The following is a 26,829-nucleotide window of genomic DNA, read 5'->3' on the forward strand; positions in this document are numbered from 1 at the left end:
CCACCATTTCGCTGCGTAAAGTCTCCTCCCCGCGACCGCTACATTCTGCGCCGAAACCCAGAGTCTCTCGCGGTCCGTATTTTAACTTCTTCCCACAGACCTAGTGGTACCTCGTTGGGTACCGGGAGACAGTTTGGATTACTGGCATCAAGGATTGAGTGCGATTTTACGCGGATGACGACTCCTTCAACGAGAATTTAGTAAAAGAAAATTGGTCGGAAATTTCAGGTAGGTGGGAACTTAAGATGGCGGCTTAGGAGAGGGAGGGGGGCAAGGAGGAAGTAATGGGGGAATTGAAAGGGGGCTCGGACTAACGAAAGGACACAAACAGAATGCAATTTATTTGTCAGTATTTTTGAACATATGTAGTTGAAATGTGTTGGCAATGAATTAAAACCGAGGCCGGAGATTGAAATGAAACCAGACGGAACTAAAAAAAATCAATTTCAATCGAAATGAGTTCCTTATACACATCATTTCCTTAGTGTCGCTTCTTAAGATCCAGCCGTTGTACCGTAAGGGTCCCCCAAATTCCCCCTTATAATCATTGCAAAATGTATATGGAACTTTTATAATATTGTTTTTTTTGCTCTTTTTTTATATTCACACATAAGGTAATATGTACTAGTGTGTTAAACAAAATATTTTTAACGTATTTATTATCTTGGAAAGAAGATTTGACCCCACGCAATGACGTCACGAGTGATTGTCCCCCTAGCTCTGTATAGTAGTGCATGCTGAAGAAGCGGGTTTTAATGCGACTTTTCAGATGTTTTTGCCTGATAGTGAAGTAACTTAAGCAAATGTGTCTGTCTAAACAGGGTTCTTTTGATGGCTGGAGCATTACATAACTGCGGGTGGGGAAGATGGAGCGCCTGCGCATTAAATGAACGCACCCTTACTAAACTCTTGTACCTTGCTAGTTAGCTTTCCTTTTTAGTGCCACCCAAGCAGTGTGTTATTGTGGAAAGCTAACATTAGCCAGCTAACCATACTAGCCAAACTGGCAGGCATTAACGTTTAACCATTAAAATGTGTGACTTTTATGAATCACACGGTTCCAAGAGTTTTGGTATTATTACCACACGAGATTGGGAATCCTCTTTTCATCTCATGAACACATAACTACTAAATGCAAATGTCCTTTCTCATGGTACAAAACCATCTACAACTCAATGCAGCTACAACTAGCACCAACATGAATTACATTTACATTCAAAAGAGCATATAAATGAATGAGTGGAGGCCCGCGCTTGGTCACCGGCTTTTAGCCTGAGAGCGCGTGCTGCAGGATTCCTATCTTCCTGTGGGCGACTGCAGCAAATGCAAGTTGGAGCTATAGCTAACGGAGCTGCTCGTTTCGCCTTTCCTGCTCCGCTGACTCACTTCGTATTTTATTACTGCTGCAAAATGCACAAAAAACTGCCAAATATACCAACTGCAGTCCTAGCAGTTGGCTAGTCAAAGCTATGCGAGTGTTGCTGTTGCTGCTCTCATGACGTGACATGTTACCCAGCGTCCCACACACTGTGCTATTTGTGTTAACTTAATTCAGACCTGAAAATGAAATAAATAAATACAGCTACATTACAGTTTTGAATTGCGAAGTGGAGAGGGATGCAGTAGCTCGTTTAATTTAAATAACAAAGTTGACGTTTGTCTCTATTCTTTCTTCCTCAGAATATGTCGAGGGGACCCTAATTTCAGCATCCTGGAAGTAGAAAGCACTGAAGATCTGTGTCTCACACCACAGACAGGTGAGAAGTTGATGCCTTGAAACTGTACTTTTTTAGTCATATATATTTTTGTTGTAGAAAAGAGTCATTCTTATTCCTGACTATTTAGATGAGAGCGTTGCTGCTTTGCTTTTTTTAAGATAGTGAATACAGTGTCATAGAATACAATGAGAATACAATGTCCTGTAGTTAAATAAATAAACAAACAATAGCTTAGCACAGTTACAAAGAACACACAAACTTTGGTACAAAAACATAATAAAAATCATGCACACATCAAGTAACAACAGCAATCTTGGTATGCCATCTCTAAAACCTTCAACAATAGTGGAAGCTTTTGTTTTAAGCATGGCGCACCATAGGTTTCTTGATTTCCCTTGATATATTCATGTTTTGCTGGCTGCAAACAAATAAAAAATTCAAATAGAAAATATATATTTTCTATTTGTGAAGTTATTTTTTTGCATGTCCTTTTTTCTTTTTTTCAGCATTTGTATAACCAGACACCTTTTTTATATATATAAAAAAAAAAACATCTCTATCTCCCACAGGTGCAGTGTGTAGTCGGGGCAGCACAGAGGAAGCAAGCTCTGGGGAGGAGGCGGTGCGGCAGGGTGCCTCTCCGGCTGTGGATGTGCAGGGTGGCAACCCCCAGGCTGCACAGAATGTGGCTGGGGAGTCACCTCAGCATGCCCCGCAGCCGGTCGCAGCTGCCCCCCGCCCAGTCCCTCCGTTCACCAATCTGTCCACTTTGCCACTGCTTGAGAGCAAAGACTCAACATTCCTCGGCATGGAGAGCGCCCCTCAGACCATCTTGCCGGAGACACTCCCGATCAGCAGCGTCTCCGAAGAGGTCCCTGCTGGGGATAGTGTTGTTGGAGTTTCGAGATCTTTGCCAACATCCCTCAACGCGGACTGTAGTTCCTCCGCTGAGATGCAAAGGCTTCCAGCTCCCATTTGTCCCCCTCTTGCCCCAGAAACACAAATTGACAGCACAGTGCAAGAGTTGCAGTACGGGTCAAAAACTGATAAAGAGAAAAGCCACAGAAATAGTCAGACAAACCAAGTGCAGCCGCCTAGAGAAGCTGCTGGACTTGTGGTTATCACGGGGACAAAGGAAAAACAGTCCATCACATTGGAATATAAACCAGAGACTGGAAAAGAGCACACAGGTGGAAATATTCTTCTACGACCCAAATCTCAAATCTGTTTCCGAGCCCCAGCTCCCTCTGTCCCAGAATCAAGTGTTGTTATTAAAGTCCAAGACACCACAGAACATGGGGCTATGGGCCAGGACTCAAAAACATCTAGGAGCCCTTTACCCTCGTCTGGAAACAGTGATATTAAACAAACTGACTTGTCGAAAACACAACCTAAAATCACCACAGAGCTCTCAGCTGATGCCAGACAAATGCAAAAAGCAATTTCTTTGGAAACAGTTGAGATGTTTGAGCCTGTCAAAGAGCTTGTTGGCACTTCTCAGAAAGAAAGACAACCTCCCTCAGCTGCAATACTTGAGACCAACATCCACAGGAGCGGCGATCCACTCGTAGGAGAGAACGTGGGGAGTAGCACGAGGGAAGAACAAACTGACACCTCCTCATCTGACATCACAATGCTGCCAGAGCGCTCTTCCACACAGGAGAGTTCCTCGAAACCCTCTGCTGCACCTCCTCTGTTTGTCTCAGTGCAGACGGAGGAGGTAGCTGAATCAGAAACATCTCACCCCTCTGAACAAGCGACGCCACTAACTGCCGAGCTCGTGGATTCAGCCGAGGCTCAAGAAATCGTTGTGGTCAGGGAGGAGGCTCACATCAGTGGGGACTGGACTAACATGCACCTGAATCAGAGTTACCTCCTGCAGCGAGAAGATGGCAGTGTCTGTGAAGCTGCCATTGTAAACCAGCTGAGTTCTGGGGAACCAAAGCTGTATGAAGAAAGTGTTCAAGCAGACATCGAGTTGGACTCACAGCCCGTAGAAGTGTACGAGTTTTGCACCCTGGTGGAGGAGGTTGCGGAGGAAGTGTGTGCCAGCAGCAGCGCACTGATACCTCACTCTCCAGGATACGAGGTGAACTTGTTCAACGCATTACTCGAACACTCTGTGGACCTTGAACCAGCTATTCACACACTTAATGAAAGTGGCACTGTCATTATTTCCCAGCAGCCTTCAGCATCGCATGATGCAAATCAGATACATGCAAACCTTAATTCCCATAATTTGTCCATACAAAACACGGGGGCAGCTGCTGTCGTTGGGCAGCATTTGGTATTAGATGCTAGCCAAGCTGTTCAAGTGGCGAACTCAAGTGAGGTTTGTTTAGTTGAAGTAGCTGCTGACTCATTCACTGCTGAACAGACAGACACTAGCCAACAAACACTTGGCTCACAGGTCAATGAGGCAATATCAGACCAAACAGAGGTGAGTGATTCTTCTGCACCTCAAACGACTCCCCTTAAACAGGAAGCAGAAGCAACAGCTGGTGCACTGTCTTTGGTAGCCCCCTCTCTAAATCAGACTATAAGTGCCACAAAGCGTGAGGCCTGGGTTTCTTCACTTGAAGGGACCAAAGAAACCCTCCCTGCTTTGACTGAGACTCCATCACAGAAAATCCAGAATGTTGCTGTGCCCACAGAAACCAACCCAGAGGCTTCCTGCACCACTCGCCACTCTGGTACTATAAATCCAAAGCTGCTCTTTCTTAACCCGGGTGAAACTCCTCTCCTGAAGCACCCACCCTCCCTTTTGGCACGGCTGTCCAAGCAACAGAATGCGGCCGGCAAGCTGGCAGTGAATGCCCACAGCTCTGAGGAGTGCCTTCCCCAAACTGTCTCGGACTCTTTATGTGCGCCTGTTGCTCTTGGCGGCCAGAAAGATCAGACGCAGTACTCTGTCAATAAAACGTCTATGTCAGCAGCCCAGTCTGTCAAAGTACAGCAGCCCCCTCAAAGCGGTATCTCACTCCAACCTGTCCAGACTGTATCAGTCACAACCTCAACAAGCAAATCTGACAAAGAGGCCTTAAATGTTACAGAAACTACAAGTGAAGACTCCCAAGATGTTGTCACCCCTACTACGTCTAATGCCCTTTACCTGCTCTCAGCATCAGTGGAAAGGGAAGATGAAGCATCTACCAGTCTCAATGACCCCAGCCAACAGGATTCCCTCTATGTGGAGGAAGCGAGCGAGGACATGGAAGCGGACGAACCACCGGAGGAAACCGAGGTTCAGGAGGACGTCTCAGGGCAGGTCAGCAGCCCAGAAGAAGGAAGTGACGAAGAACCAGACTGCGACAAAACGGAAGGCGAGATGAACACCCCCAGCTCTCCAAACAAGGTATTTTCATGAAGAAATTATTTGTGCTTGAATGCCACAGTGAGAAAGTTGTATCTGCCTCGATGAAGTGAAAACAATATTGATAAATATTAAGTTTGTATCCAGGCTTCTGTGACATTGTGATTAAGATGAGGAAGAAATGTGTGTATTAGCTGCTGCGGTGTATGTCATTGTTTCAGACAATGCTGTGCTTTACTTTTCCCAATCTGAGGGATGAGCCACACTAGAGGTAAAGAGCTATTCTCACTATGTATTGTGGGGAACACTCTTTTTACTACATATAACACAAAAATACATTTAAGCTGTGGTGATGTTCCGCAGGTGAAGGACAGTTTTCTTATCCGTACTATTAATTTGTTTAATTTAAACAAAAGCAATATTTGTCATAAACGCCTTCATTATTATGCTCCTGTAATTCATGTTGGTTTGTAGCATGTTTGTCTTAATAAGGCATCATTTGATACATCCCTCTGCATGTTAGTACATGTTTATATCACCCGTATGTGTTATTTAGTGATTTATTTCTTTTAAGTTGGCCGCATGCTAAGCCGTGTGTGTTTTCCAGCATGGACAGAGCAGGACAGACAGAAAGGCAATGTTCCTGAAGGTAAGTGGGGGCTGTCAGACACCCACATAGGTTCCTTTCACACAGGATACTCACCAGCTCTTCCTAGTCAGGCGCTGTCACTGCTAATGCCAGGGACCACTTTGACTTCTTTTATTTGATGATCGTTATTCTGCATGAGGCGAAAGCTGACTGAAAGTCACTAACGGCTAGTTTATAAAGTGGTGAAGTGATGACATGTTTTTGTAGGCCGACCAGGAAGTTGACATCGCAACGGCTCTTTCCACAAAAAGCAGGCAGGGATATAGCCTTTTGGATTTTGGCATTTAGAAAATATTTCTCAAGCTGTCATGTTTTCTTCACCAGGATAATTTCAACATATTAACACCATATTAGGATTTTTGAAGCAAATATTCAATTGCCAAAGGTAAATAGTTAATTCTAGGCTTTTAACGAACTGCATGACGGTCGCAATTCCGCTAAAGGCTGCTAATGTTCAGTCACCTGTTAGCAGCCGCTGTTTTTATGACACATAGAAGCATCGTCATTATAGGGTATTTACTGGCATAGGTTATGTCATAGAACAAAAAGTGGAGCTCTCTTCAGCTTGTGAGAGACCTTATTTCAGGGATCTAATCAAAAACACGTTTAGGACTCATTCCTGCACCACTTTATGGTTCTGGAGCATGTCTGGATTTGCTTCCTATAAATGCTTGTTAACCCAATTCATGCATGTGGCTTTTTGTTAGTGAACCTTACTGCTTTTACCTTTTGAAATAATTTCCTCTTCTGCCTCTTTACACTTAACCTTCAGGTACGCCAGTGGATAGCAGACAGGGTCACGGCAAATTCATCTCCCGTCTCCCCCTCCACATCCTCTTCTTACCTGGGTCCCTCACCCACAAGTGATTGGTCGAACCCACGACGGGACGCAAAGTCTTCACCTCTCCGGGGTCCTCACGGGAAGTTTGTCTCTCCTATTTCTGTTGGCGGTGGCTGCAGCTCCTCCTCTTCCTCACCTGATCCGGTCACTCCTCAGCGCCCCCGCGGAGAGCGTCACACAGACATGGCAGAGCTGGCTAAACATGTGAGTGAGCCATAACATGCCCTATAACACATTGTAATTACTTTTTTCTTTTGGAGATGCAAGACTAAATGGGCTTCGGGGAACTAAGAATATTTATTTAATCAGAAATAAGTTTGATGTAAGTTTCCAGAGTTGGTTTGAGGTGTTGCAAAATGCTGTCGTTGATTTAAGTTTACCTGCACACAAATAATTAACTATTATAGCAAATATGACCATCTGTGCGGATCGTCGAATGTTTTTTTTGTTGTGTTTTTGACATGTGTTAAATGCTGAATAATATATAGGGAGCATTGAGAATTCTCAATAGGAGATTCTGTGCAGTTCTGTGCAGTTTGCAACACCCAGCCCCTGCATTGAGCAAATAGAATAGAATAGAATTTTTTATCCCAATTTGGGACATTTTTACATTGCAGCAGCATAAAAACAATGCAATATTGTACAATACAATAAAGTAAAAAATATACATTTGTGACAAAATGTACAGAAAATATGAACAAAAACAAAATATAAAGCAGGATGTAATGTGTACAACAAGTGTGAGAGGTGTGGAAAATCAACTAGACAACAATGTGTGGAGTCTGTTCCCATGCATAGCAGCCATTAAAAGAGTAGCTCATAGAACACGGTTTTGCAGAATTGTGACAAATAGCGTACCACAGAAACAACATGACTGCAGTCAGAAAGGGAGGGACTCAAGTGATTTGAAGGGCGTATGCTTACCCCATGGGTTAGATGTTATTTGCAGAATGCACTGCTGCATGCTAAAGAAAATAAAGAGGGAATATTCTCTTTAATTAGCAATGTAAACGGCTTGGGAGTAATATTGTCTTTTTGGGGAAAAGGGCAATCAAAGGATACAATCATAATTAATATGTACAGCTGGTGGAAAAAACAAATCACAATGGACATTGATTGCTGTGGTTCTAAAGGAGTACTGGAGGCTTTTTCACATTTCACTTGTATATATTTTTTTGATGCCATGATAAAGGCTTTGAGAGTCTTTGAATAATTGAAGAGAGTGAAAGAAATGATGAAAAGACCTTAAATTCCCAACCTGCAAAGTTGAAGGCTCTCTGTTTCTTTGTAATTCCTGATTCACCCACTAATCAAAATTTCACTTTGATGTTCTTACTTTGCCTGAACTCTGCTGGATTATACTCTGCTGTGTAGAACTCTGCAGTGAATAATCACAAAGTCTGGAAGAAACAGCCACTATCACTATTTACCCACAAATCCACTGTACAGCTGCAGAGCAGAAGAACATCTTCTGAGGCGATGCAGAGTTGATTTTTGTATTCAAAACCGTTTTTGATTGAGGAATAGAAATGGGGACAGCATCTCCGTGTGTCGAACCATTCACGTATTTAGTCCCATGAAATGCTATGTAAAAAACATTCAGAAATGTATGGAAGCTGCTCAAATTTGAAGCATGTTACGTTCAGGTTCCTGTAAGAGAATAATGATATGAATTTGCTTAGCTGACCTACCGGTGAAATCCTTTTTGTTGTGGTAAAAGCAGTCATTGTTGTGTGTGTGAAGCAGAGAAAAGTGGGGCGCTCCACTGTGTTATTAACGCTGTATATCTTCAGTAATGGAGAAAAGACTCTGCTGCACCATTTCTATCAGGGAAAGCCGTTATTATTTTGTACTGAAACAGAACATAAACTCTTGTTCTGCCACTTGCAAGGGTTGGGATTGTTTGTCAGCAAGTTTTTTAAAGCTGGAGTTTTGGGCCACACTCAGCTTAAGATTTTCTCTGGTTTAAGTTGTACGACACATTTACAAATAGTACCCCTTTTTAGGTTGGGTTGAGTCTCAGAAGATGAACTAGAGACATCTCTAGGGTTTGCACCATCCTGGATCCGTAACATTGTTGTAGCACTCTAGTGTCTTTGCAGGATTTACTGAGGGATTTGGCCTTTGTGTGTCTGCAGGAAGCTGACATCGAGCACAGGACCCAATCACTGAAGCGAGAGGGCTACTGGTCATCAAAGCGCCTCACCCGCCTGACGGAGCCGCCGCGACCCAAAGTCCACTGGGACTATCTGTGTGAGGAGATGCAGTGGCTCTCTGCTGACTTTGCTCAGGAGAGGCGGTGGAAGAGAGGGGTGGCTAGAAAGGTATGTCAAGCATTTTGTTCCCAGAAATGTTTGTGTTTCACTATGTTCTGTATATATGTTCAAGTTGTTTCATTTTGATATGTTATTAGGTGGTCCGAATGGTGATGAGACACCACGAGGATCTAAGGCAAAAAGAAGAAAAAGCCAAGCGAGACGAGCACTCTAAGATCAGAAGAGTCGCCTCTTCTATCGCAAAGGAGGTCCGGGCTTTCTGGAGCAGTGTGGAGAAGGTACAGATGGGGAAAAAACAAGCAAACAAAACATTCTGGTTCAATGCTCGGCTCAATGAGAAGTGTATTGAATGTTTTGGTCACAAAGAAAAAGCACTTCTAAGACAATAAAATACATACACATTTATTTTTCAGAAGGTATGAACTATTTAAAAAAAATGTTGCATAAAAATAAATAATTAACTTTAAGGCTTAAATAAAACATGCAAACTGAAAATATGGTCTGAAGATCAAGCCTTTTATACCTACACTTATAGGCAGCTCTTTTTGAATGAAAACGCTCTACAAATAAAATTCATTCCCTTGCATTTGTTATGTTGGTAAGATGTATATGTTCAACACCTTGTGTTTAAACATTTTCTAATCACAAACGGCACTTGTCATTGTGTACGCCTGCGCTTATATTTATTGAAATGATTTTAGACAATTTCACATTATTTATGTGTGGTTCCTAACGTAGGCAACATTATGAAATGTTTTGCTTAATTTAGTCTAAAATGTGTCACGCCGTGTCAAGAGCAATTCTATTTTGTCCATAAAGGTGGTTCAGTACAAGCAGCAGTCCAGACTGGAGGAGAAGAGGAAGAAGGCTTTGGACCTTCAGCTGGACTTCATTGTCGGACAGACGGAGAAATACTCAGACCTCCTCAGCAAATCACTCGCAACCACCAGACCTGCGAGCTGAACCTGAACCTGTCCCTGAGACCCCCCAAAAACCTGAGACACCTGCCGGGGATGAGGAGGGTAAGACTTTCACTTTGTTTAAAAAAAACAAAAAACAAAAACAAACCTGCACCTCATAAAAAAGCTCACTGTCTCCATGTTAAAGCACTGAGACGGTGTTCAGAGCTGAATCATTGGTATAGAGGGTGACGTTGTCATAGTTACACACCATGATGACACTAAGGTAAAATGTTTTATGGAGACAAAAGGCTTTGCTTGATTGTCAAGGTTGTTGCATCTTTCAGACTATTGCTCTGTGCAAACCCAACCTGACGATAAGCTCAAATGTATACACTGAGGATGTTAAGGTCAATATTTGTCAGTGCAGTAAAACGCTTCTTGGCACATCTCCATTGCACCTTACTGAGCACTGCTTGTGAACCGTCAAGCTGAAACTTGTCAAACCTGTCAGACTAGTCTGCTGCACCGTGTTATCAATGGCACTTGATTCTTTAAGCATGGCACACTGAGGTGTAAGGGTTTGTTCAGTCAGAGGAAGGACAAACGTGCCAATCCCTAAAGGAATGATTGCTCACACCATGTTTCCTTGACTTCCTGAATAAAACTTTGTTCTCAAATGACTTCACTATTCCTACTGTGTAAACCACTTCCTAAAGAAACAGTCTCATGCTTGTGCAGGCGCACTGAGCTTCCTCAGAATCCTTGTTGACCATGGAGGCATGTGAGGAAAACATGGTTTATTTGAGAATTCAGGTTGCCTAAGGGGTAGTAAGTGATCCTGTCTTTTAAAGATCTTGCAACATTTTTGTGGTATTTCAATTAAATCTCAAGCTTAATGAACCCAGGTTTAAAATTCCACTTATATTGACTGTTAGAACAATATTACTTCCTGAAGCTATGACAAGGAAGCATTTATTGGCTTTGAAAATGGATGTACTTAATGGTTTAGATACACTATAAATCTCTTTGTTCTCCCTTTAGAGATGTGAACAATACTCAGAAAAGGTATTTTCCTCTTACAAAACCATTCTTATTTCCTGGTGCAGACAAAGACTTTGAACCTCCCTGTGAGGAAGATGATGATGAAGAGACCATAGATGTGGAGGAGCAGCAGGAGGGCAATGATGCTGAGAGCCATCGAAGGGAGATTGAACTGCTGAAGGAGGAGGGCATGCTGCCCCTGGATCAATTACTCAGCACCCTCAAACTGCCTCAGGTACAGCCACTAAACTGATTGGACTTATTGTCAAATAGCATAAGATGACTGAACACAGATGGTTATATTTTTGTTACAAGCTCAAAACATTGACATATAACCACAGGGTTCATCTTTCTGTCCATTACTTGCTGATCATCTCATGAGAAATGTATAATCTGAATAAAACCTAATTCTAGTATATGTAAATGACTTAATTCCAATTAGCTTCAACTGAACACACATGGAATTTCACTGAGCAGAGTTATGTGCTTCTTTTTAATGTTGGATACATTTTCTCCCTTGTGATCCTTCAAAAAATAATATTAATAATGAAGGCAGCTGTGCCCATGGTGCCCTCTTTAAAAAAAGAAGCAGTATAACTGAAAATCGCCCTCTATTCTGAGTAACGTTTACAAAAGTGCCTCTCTTGAGTCTTTCCTGAGAATGACTGTTTTTTCTTTTAGTTCTTTTTTTAATTGGGTGCTTTCGTACAGATCACATGTGTTTGCATTTAATTTAATCACTGAATCATTACATAGGAGTCTGTCTCAGATGGAGAATGCTCTGATGAAAGCTCTTCATCAGGGAAGAAGGAAGAGGAAGATGGTGAATTCACTGCCAATGAAGAGGATGGTAAGACGGATCTCATTATAAGATGCGGGGAAAAGATGCATAGATGTATTTTTTTTTTACTGACCTGACATTATTCTATTAGCGATGTAATACTGACTTACTCTGCCTTCCCTTTTTCAGCTAAGGATGAGGAGGATACCATAGATGACCAGGAGAAGGTAGAGGGAGATGTGAATCATGCAGAGGAACTGGATGACTTGGCCAGAGAAGGTACTTAAGGACGAAATAGCCTCTTGTCGATACTATACTTTTTTAGTCCTCATTTGTTGAAGAGCTTCCTTTTCCTGATGATGAGGTTTGTATAGAACTTACTCCCATTTAGTTGGCAATGTATTTTTTAGTTTGACATGTTGACTGCAGGGGCCAGGAATTTAACCAATGGCTTTCTTATGGATGGACGATCCGAGTTTAAAATAGCCAAAATGTGTATTAAGTTGGGTTTATGTAGAATTATAAGTGCAGAAACTGATCCTAAAACCTCCTCTTGCAGTGCTTCTTTAAACTGCTGTGCATTGTGTAGATGCATTCATCACTCTAAGCCCTGCCCTGTTAAAAAACATGAGCAGTAAACATCCGCCCTAACATATCTCTGCTTCCCTTGTAGGCGAAATGAGTGTCGAGGAGCTGCTGGAGAAGTACAAAGGAGCGTATGCATCAGACTTTGAGGCTCCGTCTGCATCTGGCTCTAAACAGAGTTCTGATTCGGAGGTGTCTGGGGAGGAGGAGGAGGAGACTGAAGAAGATGAGAGTGATGTGGAAAGCAACACTTCCTCTTCAGGTATTAACCGCTGACAGAGATTCTCTAATGATCTTGTGAACATTGTTTATCTGCTTCACTAGTTTATATTTCTTTCAGTTTTCTGCTTTCAAATTAAATATTAAATGAGTTACTCTTTCAAATGTGCTTTTTTCTCAGATTCAGCAGGAGAAAGCAGGGAAGATGATGACAGTGAGAAAGAAGAGGAGAGTGAGGAGGAAGAAGAAGAAGATGATGACTGTGGAGATGAAGGGATGGAGGTTTTGCTGAAGGAAGGAGACAACAGCCCACCTTCCTCCAGCTCACGACCGAAGAAAGAGATCAGCCACATTGCTGCCACTGCAGAAAGCCTGCAGCCTAAGGGCTACACTCTGGCTACTACAAAGGTCAGCCTTAAATATTAACAAGTATATTTTGTTCTGCAAGTAATGATTTTATTTTAATTTTTACGTGTTTCTTTACCAATGTTTGGCTTGCAAAATTCCTTTGAAATATTGAACATTTCCATTCAGTTCATGATCGTCAAGGGTTATGTCCTTAAATGTCTCGTTTTGAAGCTCCAAAACCCAAACATATTCATTTTTTATATAATTCCAAACATAAAAAGCATTGAATCTCCAGATTTGAGAGACTGATCACAGCTTTTTCTTCCATTTCTGCATGAAAAATGTCTTCATTAGTCAACTTGTCATTGCAACTGTGTAGAAGCACTCTACAAGTCGAAGCTCGGGTCTAATTTTCTCATCTTCTTTCAAATGAAAGGTCAAGACCCCTATCCCCTTCCTGCTTCATGGCACGTTACGAGAATACCAACACATTGGACTCGACTGGCTGGTCACCATGTACGAGAAAAAGCTCAACGGCATTCTGGCTGATGAGATGGGACTGGGCAAGACTATCCAGACCATCGCTCTGCTGGCTCACCTCGCCTGTGAAAAAAGTAACCAAACTGCTCCTGATGCTTTAAACACGATTTATACAAATGGCAGTTCAATTGTGTAGTTCATCTGTAGTGCTACTCCTATTTTCTAAGCTAAATTAACTTCTTTTGCGTTCAACTATTGATTTTCATTCGACTTGTTGTGTTCAGGTAACTGGGGCCCTCACCTCATCATCGTCCCCACAAGTGTGATGTTGAACTGGGAGATGGAGCTAAAACGATGGTGTCCTGGATTTAAAATCCTCACATACTTTGGCAGCCAAAAGGAGAGAAAGCTGAAGAGACAGGTAAAGCGTTAACAGCAAAGTTGGCCTCTCCTCTCTAACTGAACGATGGTTATTGTGCTCGCCAATTAGTGAGACGAAACCCCAGAGTCACTGGTGTGGTGGTCCAAAGTCAAAACCACAAGTTCACAAAGCATGTTTCTGGCCATAACTCAAGAATTCATAAGCGAATTGTGACCATTTAAAATGTGTAATGGGGTTAAAAAACATTCCACTACAATGCGGTAGTGCACAAAGGACTGAGTTTTTTCCATTGAATAACATTGGGAAAGATATTCCTGTAAATCTGCATATAATCTTTGTCCAGCTAAAACAACATCAACAATTGTAGTTCAGTTGTATAGCCCTTATTTAAATCAGTACATACTAAAAGTAGTCAAATGTGTATGGGTATCTGAACAGGCCCCTCATGCTCTATCTTGTTCTCTTTTTACACTCATGGTTGTAACCATATTGTTTATTTTTTCTTAGGGCTGGACGAAGCCTAATGCTTTCCATGTGTGCATCACTTCGTACAAGCTGGTGCTGCAGGATCACCAGGCATTCCGACGCAAGTCCTGGAGATACCTGATCCTGGACGAGGCACAAAACATCAAGAACTTCAAGTCCCAGCGCTGGCAGAGCCTGCTGAACTTCAACAGGTCAGTTTAGTTTTAAAGTGTATAAAAAGTGTTACATGCTGTTTTTCCACCAACCTGGAGCCGATAAAGATCTGGTTTTTCGTGTTTCCACCGCAGCGGCGGCTTTAAGCACTGAAAAACCGGATCTTTCTGGCCCAGCAAGATCCAAGATCCAATACGAACCAATACATCACGCTTACTTCACAGGGGGGAGATTAACCTGAGCAATAACAGTTCATGGCGAGTACAGCAAGTACAAGTTGTAACGGCAGTAGCGCTGAGCAAAGTGACTAAACGCGACCACACACTTATAAAACACACACTTTATAAAGTCAGGCAACACTAACCACGCTCAGTGTGATGCTGTTTATTTTTGATCTTACTTTAATCACCATCCATTCACTGTTATTGATCATTGGGAAGAGCAGGCAGACGTTCTCCTGTTGTTTTGTATTGCAGCTATCGGATGGAATCAATACATGGGCTACACAGGTTGCCATCAGAAGTAAAATCATGACGAAAACTACGCCGCTAAAATATGCCTGTAGAAAACGGCTTATGCCACAATAGGATGGCAGAGTAGTGAAGATATTCAGAGTAGCCTCGCTTGCTATGCTAGCATCACCTGTCCAATGCCAGAGACACTTTCATAACAGCGTTGTGATGCCAAACAGCGTCAATTCAGACTGAAACACATTCACTAATGGGGAGGGGGGTATGCATCAGCTGCTTGTGTGACAGTCAGACAGTGAATAGGAGTCAGTCATAAGAGGAGGTCACGTCATGATGCAAACGATGATGCAATGACGCAGCTCCATTTAAGCTCGACTCGGCCTCTGAGCGGTGGAAACACAAGGGGTGCTACAGGCTAGAACCAGAAAAGTGCCAGGAAAAGCAAAAAATTGGATCTTGAACCGGATCCGGTTTGGTGGAAAAGGGGCAATAAACAGACATGCACCAACCTAAGGGTTCTAAATGTAAAAATAATGTGGTTTCCTCGAAACTTGCAAAAGGACCACAAAGAATTTAGCAATGGGAGGATTAGACCCCTGTCTATTTTCAAGGGCTGTTGCTTAAGGCTCAAACATGCAACCCTACCTATAAATATCTTCTTTTTGTTTTATGTTATGTGCCTACTATCCAAACATTCTCTTAGCAGGTTTAAATACATATGGTTTTAAAAAGATGCTAGGACTTTTTAAATGCTTTGGTGCGCGTAGTGTTTCAAATTTCCATCCAACATATCGCAGTAGTAGGTATAAGTTTCACAGATATCCGTAATGCATGCAGTGACAAGTTTTGATTCTACAAAATGATTTGCTGTGATTGAAGCAAACATCTGTGTCCATTTTCCCAAAGGCACTTTAACCCTGATGTAAAGCATTGCTCCCTATATGACATAATACTCTAGACACAGACGATTGTAGCTCTAGATTTCTTTTTGGAAATTAGACAAATCTTTTATGCAAGTATTATGTACCATGTACTTTTGTACAAAATAGTTAAACTCTTCTGTAGTGGTTCAAAGAACATTCAAGGATGCTTGTCACCGCTTGTCACAAATAGTCAGTGTGCATTCAGCTGTAGAGAATATGCCATAATTTAACATTTAACATGTTTAACTTTGAATGCATCCCCCCGAAATACACCCGGGCACGCAACTGTTAATCCCCAGATCACAGTGGTGTGTGTGGATGTGAATGTTAACTAGCTCATCCTACAAATAAAATGTATTTTTCTTGTCGTTTCCTCAAAGTGACTGTAATTAGACTAACCAGCCATCATTTGGCTGGAGGCCTGTTCCAGCTGGTGGCTATTTATCACTTGTACATTGAGCTTCAAGGAGAAGCTGAACACACTGTTTTATTACACACAAGCCTTTAGACACGGATCTTCTTAAGCCAAACCCAGTGCGTGGAGACAGAAAGAGCACTTATATGGGCACTCAGTAGTGAGCCTCAGTAAAAAAAACATCTGCGTATCTTCAATACAACATTCTTGAACAACGGTCTTGTAGTCCTAAGAGATGTTTTCTGCCCATTTGTGGGATTGCATATAAGTGATTGAAGGGATGCTGGACAATTATTTTTTCCTATGCTAATTTTAAGCTGATTTAAAAAAAACATTCCACCAAATACTGTACTGAAAGTTATACATGCATACAAACAACAATGCATAAAAACAAACAAATAGATAAACCATTAGTCATAACTTCTAAAGTAATGACATAATCTGTATATGAATTATTTACCCCATGTTCTCCTCGCATGCCTCCATGGCAACCAAGGAATGCAAAAGCGGTGAAAAGATTTGATGGCTTCCAAAAGAAATGTTGCCGCCTATATCAAAACGTTGATCTCCCTTTTACAGCCACCGGCGCCTGCTGCTGACGGGAACTCCTCTCCAGAACAGCCTGATGGAGCTGTGGTCTCTGATGCACTTCCTCATGCCCCACGTCTTCCAGTCCCACCGCGAGTTCAAAGAATGGTTCTCCAACCCGCTGACGGGAATGATCGAGGGCAGCCAGGAGTACAACGAGGGCCTGGTCAAGAGGCTCCACAAGGTGCTGAGGCCGTTCCTGCTCAGGAGGATCAAAATCGACGTGGAGAAGCAGATGCCCAAAAAATACGAGCATGTTGTGCGCTGTCGCCTCTCCAAGAGACAGCGGTTTCTCTACGATGACTTCATGGCGCAGGCCTCGTAAGTTACTACACTGTTGTGTTAGTGTAGAGATGATCCAGTACACGGCAAAATATGTATATTTTATATAACAGATTAATTACGTGCCTCCTTAAGATTTCTACTTCAGAAAAGCATATTATTATTTTTATGGATATGTGCATTTAAAGGGACACTAATTTAAAAACATGTTTTAGATTGTTGTATTGTGGGTTGCAAAGCACTGAAAATATTGAGTGTAGAGAGGTCATCTCTGCTTAGAATATGATTTACCTACTTGGCAAATTGTTTGTGGCGCTTTTGGGGTCGACAAATTATTCGGTATTATTAGAATTAGCTTGCTCAATAAAAATTGTATTTATCACATTTTAAAAAGCGACATGGATATCTGTCACGGTAACATACATTTTAATTTTTAGTTCAAGAAGTTTGCTTTGTATCATTCACAAATATCTTCCTTTTTTGGTTAAATTGAAGACAATCACATACCCTGTGGTTTTATGTTTGATGTATTCCTCTTAATAACTATGATGAATTGTTTATGACTAGTGTCTTCATCTTGTCTTACTAGCGTTTGTTTCTGTTTCACAGGACACGGGAAACGCTGGCGAGCGGTCACTTCATGTCTGTGATTAACATCCTAATGCAGCTCCGCAAAGTGTGCAACCACCCCAACCTGTTCGACCCTCGGCCCATCCAGTCGCCCTTCATCACCAAGCCCATTGTTTTCCATACAGCCTCTCTGGCGATGGATGCTCTGGATATCTCCCCTTTGAAGGTTAGCTTTAAAGAAAAAGCTTTAATTTGTTCAGAAATTCACATTTTCCGTCAATTCTGTAGATGTTTAAATGTATTACTCTGTTTTTGTGTCATCAGCGCTGCGACCTTTCAATGTTTGACCTTGTTGGTTTGGAGAGCCGTGTGTCCCGGTACCAGGCGGACATCTTCCTGCCACGCCAGAAGGTCAACCGGCAACTCATCCAGGAGATCATGGATTCCCCTGGACCCCCTCCAAGACCTAAACCGGTCCGCATGAAGGTCAACAGGTACGCAGTGCAAAGATTTTTAATACCATACAATGTGAAGCCAAACCCAAATGGCTTTCCCAGAATAGTACAGCTGAACCTACACCAGTATTCTCAATTTAAAAATCAATCTGTCGGTGTAGAAACACTGGCCTCTGAAAACTAAAGTCAATCCGGATCATTTTTAAGATACTGAATCCAAACACTTTCCCTCAAGAAATGTATAAAAATAGTTCAACACTGTGATCTAGTCTTCCTCCATGCGCTACAACTAAAAAACTGAACGGTATAAAACGTCTTGAATTGCATTAAAATGAGTGGGCAGGCCACCATCATAGTTGTAAATGTGAAGTTGTTGTCTTGCTGGCTTTTCCCACGATCCCTCAAAATTGGACAACCTATAATGCAAATATGTTGATGAGTGTGGACAAACATGCAAGTGGTCATAGTAAAACTTTGATTTTTCTTCATCTGCCCTCTCTCCAAACTTTCTAACCTTGATACCTTTGATTAGAAAACAGTACTTTCTGGATCACTGTAAAAAAATCAATAAAGGGAGAAAAGATAAACAAATGAATTGAGCACTTTGGAAAAGCTTAGGTCAGTGTTACATGCGTTATAAGAATCGGTACATGAAAACATTGTGTGATCTCTTTTATGTGGGTCTATCTCTGCTTTAGGACGTTCCAGCCGCCTCCTAAGAGTGATAACCGACCGGTCCTCCTGATGAATAAACCCACCTGCTCAGTACCTCCTGCAGCACAGACCCCCAAATCTCTAGTTACCGAAGTCTCCACAGCTGCTGGTCCTGCTCCTGTGGTTCAACAAGGCAAGTGAAAAGGAAAAGGGATTTATCCTCTCAATGAGTCTTGCATTTGCAGATCTTTTAATTTATTTTTCCTGATGCTTTTTCCTTTTTCTTTTAGTGGTGTGTACAGTGGCAACCTCGGCCCTCACTCGCCTGCCGATGCAACCAACTGCTCAAACTGCAGTGAGAGCCAGCGCTCCAAAGCCAGTGCTGACCGTTCGGCCTCCCACTGCTTCCTGCACCGCTAGCATCCCCACTCATCCAGGCACCATCCCTGGCAGCGTCCTGCCCCAGCGGGTGCTGCTCAGTCCGGATATGCAGGCCAGGTTGCCTTGTAAGTGTAGATGGTCATTTCCAGTGTTCAGTTGTTTGACTCTCAGAACAGATAATGTTTTCATCTCCTCTTCAATTCCCACTGAATACTAGCTGTCAGTTTGAGTTAATATTTTATGAACACTTGAGTAACTTTTAATTTGAAGTCTTTTCACTAGCTCTCTGTATTAGTTTTAAGGCCATTTTTGGTGAAAAAGAATGTTTCAATATTCAGTAAAATCTTGAATGAAATATCCTTTAATATTCAATACAAAATATTTCATTGTTTTTTTAAAGATTAAGGCTTGTGATTGTTTTCTTTATTGACATAGCAGCTAGAGAAGCACACACTTCCTTGTTCACAACCCAGTGCTTCACTTGTGTATAGGTTCTCATTAACTCAACGAACAATAACTGACTTGGAGTAAAATTAATATAATGTTTTAAATCCTCTCTTTTCTTCTCTGTTTTCCCTCCCCAGCTGGTGAGGTAGTGAGCATAGCCCAGCTCGCCTCCCTGGCAGGGCGTCCTGTGTCGTCATGTCAGGGCAGTAAACCCGTCACCTTCCAGCTGCAGGGCAACAAGCTGACTCTGTCTGGAGCCCAGATCCACCAGGTCCCAGCAGCTTCCCCACGCCCTGTTCAAGGTTCGTGTTTCCCTGATTTGTACTCACTGTGGATGAATGAAGGGAGTGTTAATGTTCTGTCACTGAAGATTATTAACGCACCTACAAGATTTCATAGGTAGATGACCGGGTCACAATTGGGATTTTCTTCATTCATTTTTATGAAATATTAAACGTAGTGATAAAATTAATTGGCAACTATTTAGATAACGGATTTGCTTTCAAAGTTTCTGTGCCTGCAAAACAGAAACACAAAGTTTGCTATGTTTCATGTATCAAATAGTTCTAAACCTCATCTCTTAATGAAGAAATCACTGAGGTATTAGGTATGATGCGTGTAATGCTGTTACTGGAGAATCTGAGAAGAGAAACGTCCATGATCATAACCCGTCTGTATAACTCCCACGCTGCAGGTAATGTGATGCACCTGGTGTCCAGCGGGGTGCAGCACCACCTCATCAGCCAACCGGCCCAGGTGACTCTCCAGAGCGCAGTCAACATGCACCCTGCAAACACCTCCGCCACGGCTCCAGCTGCCAATCGGATGCCTCTAAATGTCACAGCGCAAGGTTTTTAACCCTTCATCCTCTCTTTCATGTTCTGTACTTTAACAAAGTTATTTTCTGATCTTAAATGGCTTTCATTTAATTATGGAAATCTGAATTATCCATGTCTTGACTTTAATGTTAAAAAGGTCATTTTGCCTGGAAACTCATGTTAATATTTTCTATGACTACAGCAAATTATGAAGGCCATTTTAGATAAATAGAATTACGGACCCTGGGGGTGAGTGTAATATTCCGAGAAAAAGATTGAAGTGATACATTTACAAGAAAAACAACCCAAATATTCTGAAATTAAAGTAATACATTTACTACAGACACTGCAGAAGGAAAACAGGGTATACCCTACACACTTACAAGAGAGGTGCTATCCCTGGCAATGTCTCTTTTTAAAGTCTGGTTGCTATGATAATGTTGTACATTTGGTCTAAAGTATTTCCTTATTGCTAAATCGGATTAAAAAAGCACAACTGTAAGTCTGAAGTGTTTTTCCTCAAAATGTGTTTAATCTAAAGTATTTACTCCTTGTGTTTTTTTCTTGCAAATGTATGACTTTATAATCTCCTGGGAATATAAACGTTTTGTTTCTCCTATATTTATGATTTTCATTTGGGTAATGCTGACTTTTACCACCTCTTTTCAGCTCCGTAATAATGTTTTAAAACAGCTCACATTTCTTCTCACAGCTGATTCGTTTGATTTTCCCTCAGTGGCCCCCTCCATGGTGAACAGCCCCGGTGTGGTGAAGATCGTTGTGCGTCAGACAGCAGGCAAGGACGGTGGGCCTGTGCCGACCCTGGCTGTGGCCCCTTCCCCTCGTGTTGGTCCTCTGGCCTCCCTTTCCCCACACCCTCAAGCCACCACAACCCCTGTTAGAACCCCAGCTCCACTGCAAATTGCCCAGCGCACCCCCGGTCCTGCTACTGCTCACTACACCATAGCTCCTCCCGGACACCCTAGCTCTACCCCGAACCAGCCCCACCCCCCTCGCCCCATCCTCAAAGTAGTGCAGCCTCCTCCACCGAGCACAGCGCAGACAGGTGAGAGCATGAGCTAGAGATATTATTCCCTCTCAGCGTTAATTAATTACGCTGCATGCATGACGGGCAGAACAAGGTTACAACGTTATGCAACTAATCTTTAGGGCTTTTTCCACTCAGTTATGCAAACATGTGATGCTCTAAGCAGATACATTTTTAACAAGTTTTTAAAAACCAGTGTAGTGAATTTAAAGATCCAGACATGTTTTTAAGACTTATGGAAACACTTTGCTTCAAATAATAATTTGTGTCTTATATGTTTTTGTTCCATAGCAAAGTAAAATTCTTCGTAGAAATGTCTTCAAATTGCGTCTACATCTTTACCCTCATGGAAAAAACTAAACGTGCATTTAAATAGCAAGGCTACATTAGGGGGTCATGGCGTTTGAGAAAGTAGATTTTGTCCTGTAGAATAAAGATTTCCTCACAGACAAACCAGCTTTTAAATTGGCTATTTACCAGTATGCATGTGTGGCTTAAGAATTCAGACAAGCATAGCAACAACAGGGTGGCAATATAGAAGGGAAAGCAATGAATACAGGGAAAGATGCAACCTTGAATTTAGCATAATTCCCTCAAAATTCGTACTAAATGTAACACAAAGTAGCTTTTCGCAGTTCAAATAAGGCTGAATGTTTGACTTTTTATTACATTATTAATACATTTGCGTGTCAGGGAAATATTTGCTCTGTCTTACTCCTACCAACACAGCATGTTGCATAACTTAAGCCATTAAAATAAGTCAGTGTCAGAAATAAGGTGGCAGGTATAAAAAAGAAGAACAAAGAAAGTACATTGGGTGTAACCGGTTAATGTGTGCTATATAAAAAAAGTGGTATCTAAGGATGTACCTTAGGAGAGAGTTTAACTTTACAACTAAAGTAAATTAATTAAGAATTTCATCCAAAATCCATGGTTATTTATATTTCCCAGGTTATTTACACAGCTCTGCTTTCTGCTCCATCCTCCCCTTAGCTCCAGTTCAGGTGAGCTCCTCGTCCTCTGCATCCAAACCTCTGGCAGCAGCACATGAGAGCAGCAGCAGCAGCAGCAGCAGCAGCAATCAAACACCAGCTACCACTAAGTCCAGGCCCAGTGCAAAACCCCTCCCTCCAATCAGGAGAAGGCCGCCTCCACCTCCTCGCTCTCCTTTCCACATGGTAAGCAAGCTGTACCTGTGATGATGATCATCAACAGACCTCAGAGAAAATATCTTAGCATATTTAGATCCTGCCATATTTAAGGATATGTCTCATCTCAGAAAAAGTTTGAGACCCCAAACAATATTGCTAGAAACCACATTTCAATAATGTAGTCACACATGTTAAACAAACATTGCACAAAACTTAATCTAAATTCTTAAAAGGAAATGTTCGGTTTGTTTATAGTTTCATAAAATAACTGCTGTGCTGAGTTCTCAGGACAATTCATAAACAATATTTCCTAACTATCGTTAATCAACCGACATATTTATTACCTTGCATGCTCTCAGATTAATAGATTGGTATAACTTTATATGTTTTTAATTAATGTAAAAGGGATACATAGAATGACTCCAGACCCTATGCAAAAAGAATACACTTTGTTTGGCATTAATTTACATTGTTTTATTTGTTGACACAAAGGTGTCTTCACATTTCCACAAATGAGCTTTGACACATATAAAACTGAGGTATGAACACCAGTGTGTGTTTTATGTTCATTTTTGTTGGCTACTTTTGGGTGAGTGTATATGTATTCGATTTGTGATCTTGTGTTACCTGCTTAAATGTACTCCCCTACTCCACAGTCATGGATGGCAGACAGCCAGAAACAGCAGCGTGACAGCAAACTGGACTTCATCATTCGAGTGAACGAGAACCGCTGTGCAGCCAAACCCATGTATGGCCAGGAGGTTCTGAACTTCCTGACTTTTCTCCCTGGAAGCCATCCTTCGCCGGCCCCCCTGAGTGCTCAAGGGGAGTGGGGCCGCTCGGGTCACAGCAGTGCTCTGTACGCTCAGTGGCAAAACAAATCTGACTTCTGCCTCCAGAGTCATGCTGTGAGAGAGGCCATCCACAGCATTGATGACAGACTGGAGCTGCTCAATCCCATTATAGACAGGTAGATGACTGATGGGAATTATGGCATGAGACTTTTCCGGGGAACAAAGAGGAGCCATTTGTGACTCAACTGTTATTTATTGTTCCCGATGTAGGTTTACATTTGCGATTCCCCCAGTGGAGGCTCCTCCGATCTCTATGCACTGCTGCCACCCTCCACCCTCCCTGAGCCACAAGCAGGCCGTCTTCTCCACTCAGCTGTCAACTCAAGTCACTCCTCTGTCTCGCAGTCTCCATCGTATCCAGTGTTACACGCGGACCCAGTTCCCAGACCTGAGGCTCATACAGTATGATTGCGGTAAGGTGGCATTATGCTCTTTATGCATCTGTTTGAGAGAACCAAAACGTGTAGTGAGTTTGTTTCGACTTGATGTGATAGCGTTTTATTATTTAACTGCATACAGCAATACAACTAATGGAAAAAGGGATATGTGGTGGTCTACGTCAACTAGCCACAGGCGTAAGGCCGGTTTATTCTTTCCGCTTGAATCCGTTTTGTTCCGAGTGACACAAATTAGGTCATATTTTATCATGCATAAATGATGTACCCACCCCACGCTTATATGCACAATTATATAGTAAAATAAACTATAGTAGGCACATTAAATACAACCAACAATAAACCTATTAACCATCTTAATGTTTTTTTGCTGCTTGAAAGCAAATGTAACCAACGTATAAGCATTAAAAGTAACAAACCATTCAATTTTTTGACATATTTATCTTGCATATTAAGCAGATGCTATTGACAATCTACTGTTGGTGCTCTTTGCTTTCCTACATAAATCAAGTGTATTCTTCCTCTGTGCAGGTAAGCTGCAGACTCTGCACTCTCTGCTGCGGAAGCTGAAGACAGGAGGCCACAGAGTGTTGATCTTCACTCAGATGACGCGCATGTTAGATGTGCTGGAGCAGTTCCTCAACTACCACGGGCACATCTACTTGCGTTTGGATGGCAGCACCCGTGTGGAGATGAGACAGGTTAGAACTAATGCTTTGTACGATAACCATGTTTTGAAAATAGTTAGATTTGGAATGTGTCTCTTAAATAACAGTAATGTTGTCTTCTTAATATTCAGAAAATCAACAACCAAAAATCTCTTTATGGATTCGTCAGTCCGGTGTCTCTTTTGCTTAATCTCTGTGCATCTTCTTTCTTCTTCCTCAGTCTCTCATGGAGCGCTTCAATGCAGACCGGCGTATCTTCTGTTTTATACTGTCGACTCGCAGCGGAGGTGTAGGGGTGAACCTGACTGGCGCCGACACAGTGGTCTTCTACGACAGTGACTGGAACCCCACCATGGATGCTCAGGCACAGGACCGCTGCCACCGAATTGGCCAGACCAGAGACGTCCACATCTACAGGTAATGGCTTAAAGTGGTTTTACATGAGCATTCATTTGTGAGAGAGTAAAGATGCATACAATCGCTTTGTAACAGTGAAACAAGGACAAGTAGGAAATGGCCAAATCGCTTTTTAAATTCTTTTGACATATGGTCATTTTCAAGAGCGCAGTCTCACTTTCATTTGGACCTTTAACATTTGATTAAAGAAGGAAGAATTAAGCAAGCGGTGGTAAAAAAAATTAAACTACGAAGGGCTGCACCATCTTCTTAAATCATCACATCAAAACAGGCAAGGCAAAGGTTAAAGGGTGCAAGAAAAAATAAACATAGGCAGCTGCTGAGTCAAGCAAGAACCCTAGTGGTGGAGTCCAGTGTTTCTCAATATAAAACCAGTTTGAGTACATTTTTGAGACCGACCCAGCCCTACTGCTGAGCCTTCAGGAGATGTTGCATTATGACAGATGTTTCGATGCCTTTGCAGTAGAAGCACAGTTTTAGAATCAATAACTAACTGCCTATGATTGGCTCAAATCCATCTGTGTGTGTCAGAACGTAGCCATCAGGCCACCATGCTCAGAAGGAGTGCTAAACAAATGCAGCCAATGTTAATTCTGTTACAAGATGTATGATTGAAAAACAAGGGATATGTGAGTGAGAGATGATTTCAGCAGCATAATGATGTTTTTCATTTTCATCTTCAGGCTGATCAGCGAGCGAACAGTGGAAGAGAATATTTTGAAGAAAGCCAATCAGAAAAGGATGCTGGGAGATATGGCTATTGAAGGAGGAAACTTTACTACTGCTTTCTTCAAAGAGGTAGGATTTTAAACTACAGTATTTTAACCACACCTACTATTCGTTTTATGGACAATTGCCTAACAATACAATGAAAGTACATTCCCTTATGTTATATAATCAATTATATGAAGTCCACTTCTGCTACTGGCTACACATTACATAGAAGTGCAGAGCATGAAGTAAAATTCAACAAAGTGTTTTTATTTTTCTCTCTTCTGTTTAAATCCCAGATGATTATATGATGATGAATCATTGGTTTATAATTAAACACAAATATGTAGGTGTTTACTTGTAAGACTAAGCAAATAATGAAATGTTTGTCATTGCATAAACACCGGCTATACACTCTTCCCCTTTCATTTAATGCGTTCAGGGAGGCCACAAAGCTACCATTTTTCTACTTATGCACTAAAGGAAACCATAAGTTTGATTTAATTACCGCAGGACCTTTTAGCTTTTCGAGTGCCTCCGCATTCCAGTTTGTTCGTCCATTACAGAGAACTGTTTCCCTAAGTTGAATGTGTCTGTTTTTCTCTTTGTTTGTCAGCAAACCATCCGAGAGCTGTTTGATATGAATGATGGCGAGAAGAGGGAGGTGGCAGTCGAGCTAACAGTGCCGCAACCTGAAGAGGAGGAGGCTGTCATCAAACACGGCACCACCATTCTGGAGCAGGTTAGATGCATCACATGTTCGCATATATTCTGTATGTAGCACCCAACATCTGGTTCTAAGCAGAACCAAACACTTAAACAGCACAGGTAAACCGTATCGCATTGTTACTGGTCATTCAATAAATAAATCGAACAACCACATGGTAAAGTATTTGATTGAATTATTCTCTTTCATTTATACAAATAAAAGAAACTGATAATTGTTTTCACTTTTTAAAGAAATGTAGTGCAAGGTCAACATATTTCAAGTGAAATTATACAGATGGTAGAACCTTATTGAGCTAAACCTCATTTTTACTGTTAAAAAAACAATGTTTATATAACATGATCATCTTGAAATGATTCCTTAGGCCCTATGTCGTGCTGAGGATGAGGAGGACATAGTAGCAGCCTCTCAGGCCAAAGCGGAGCAGGTGGCAGAACTTGCAGAGTTTAACGAGAACATACCACTGGATGATGGAGGAGAACAGGAGGAGGTGGAGGAGCTCTCAAAGGCAGAGCAGGAAATTGCTGCTCTGGTGGAGCAGGTGAGTTATCATGGCTGGATTATCTGTTTTTGAACGTGATGATATGATAAAGTTTCTATACAGAGCTTGATGGAGCATTGTAGTCAGACGTATATCTGCATTATACCTGTAGTTATTTTATGCTTTGTTTACTCAATATG

The 26,829-nt window shown here is 41.8% G+C and overlaps 1 protein-coding gene across 1 annotated transcript in view; it reads left to right on the forward strand.

The window, feature by feature from the left end:
• The first annotated feature begins 26 nt into the window (after positions 1-26).
• srcap (Snf2-related CREBBP activator protein) overlaps positions 27-26,829 on the forward strand; it is a 33,423-nt gene continuing 6,620 nt past the window's right edge. The window contains 33 exon segments of the mRNA XM_063893163.1: positions 27-228; positions 1,681-1,757; positions 2,288-5,073; positions 5,639-5,680; positions 6,453-6,725; positions 8,660-8,845; positions 8,935-9,075; positions 9,617-9,752; positions 9,754-9,819; positions 10,806-10,975; positions 11,497-11,590; positions 11,711-11,800; positions 12,195-12,368; positions 12,507-12,733; positions 13,110-13,287; positions 13,438-13,574; positions 14,043-14,212; positions 16,562-16,891; positions 17,462-17,648; positions 17,747-17,916; positions 18,576-18,724; positions 18,822-19,037; positions 19,497-19,661; positions 20,054-20,209; positions 20,914-21,243; positions 22,219-22,403; positions 23,033-23,346; positions 23,441-23,643; positions 24,157-24,326; positions 24,514-24,710; positions 25,394-25,508; positions 26,038-26,163; positions 26,513-26,689. Of these exon segments, the coding sequence (XP_063749233.1) occupies positions 2,527-5,073; positions 5,639-5,680; positions 6,453-6,725; positions 8,660-8,845; positions 8,935-9,075; positions 9,617-9,752; positions 9,754-9,819; positions 10,806-10,975; positions 11,497-11,590; positions 11,711-11,800; positions 12,195-12,368; positions 12,507-12,733; positions 13,110-13,287; positions 13,438-13,574; positions 14,043-14,212; positions 16,562-16,891; positions 17,462-17,648; positions 17,747-17,916; positions 18,576-18,724; positions 18,822-19,037; positions 19,497-19,661; positions 20,054-20,209; positions 20,914-21,243; positions 22,219-22,403; positions 23,033-23,346; positions 23,441-23,643; positions 24,157-24,326; positions 24,514-24,710; positions 25,394-25,508; positions 26,038-26,163; positions 26,513-26,689 (7,821 nt within the window). The 5' untranslated portion in view covers positions 27-228; positions 1,681-1,757; positions 2,288-2,526.

Source organism: Eleginops maclovinus, chromosome 10 (assembly GCF_036324505.1).
Source record: "Eleginops maclovinus isolate JMC-PN-2008 ecotype Puerto Natales chromosome 10, JC_Emac_rtc_rv5, whole genome shotgun sequence".
NCBI lineage: Eukaryota > Metazoa > Chordata > Actinopteri > Perciformes > Eleginopidae > Eleginops > Eleginops maclovinus.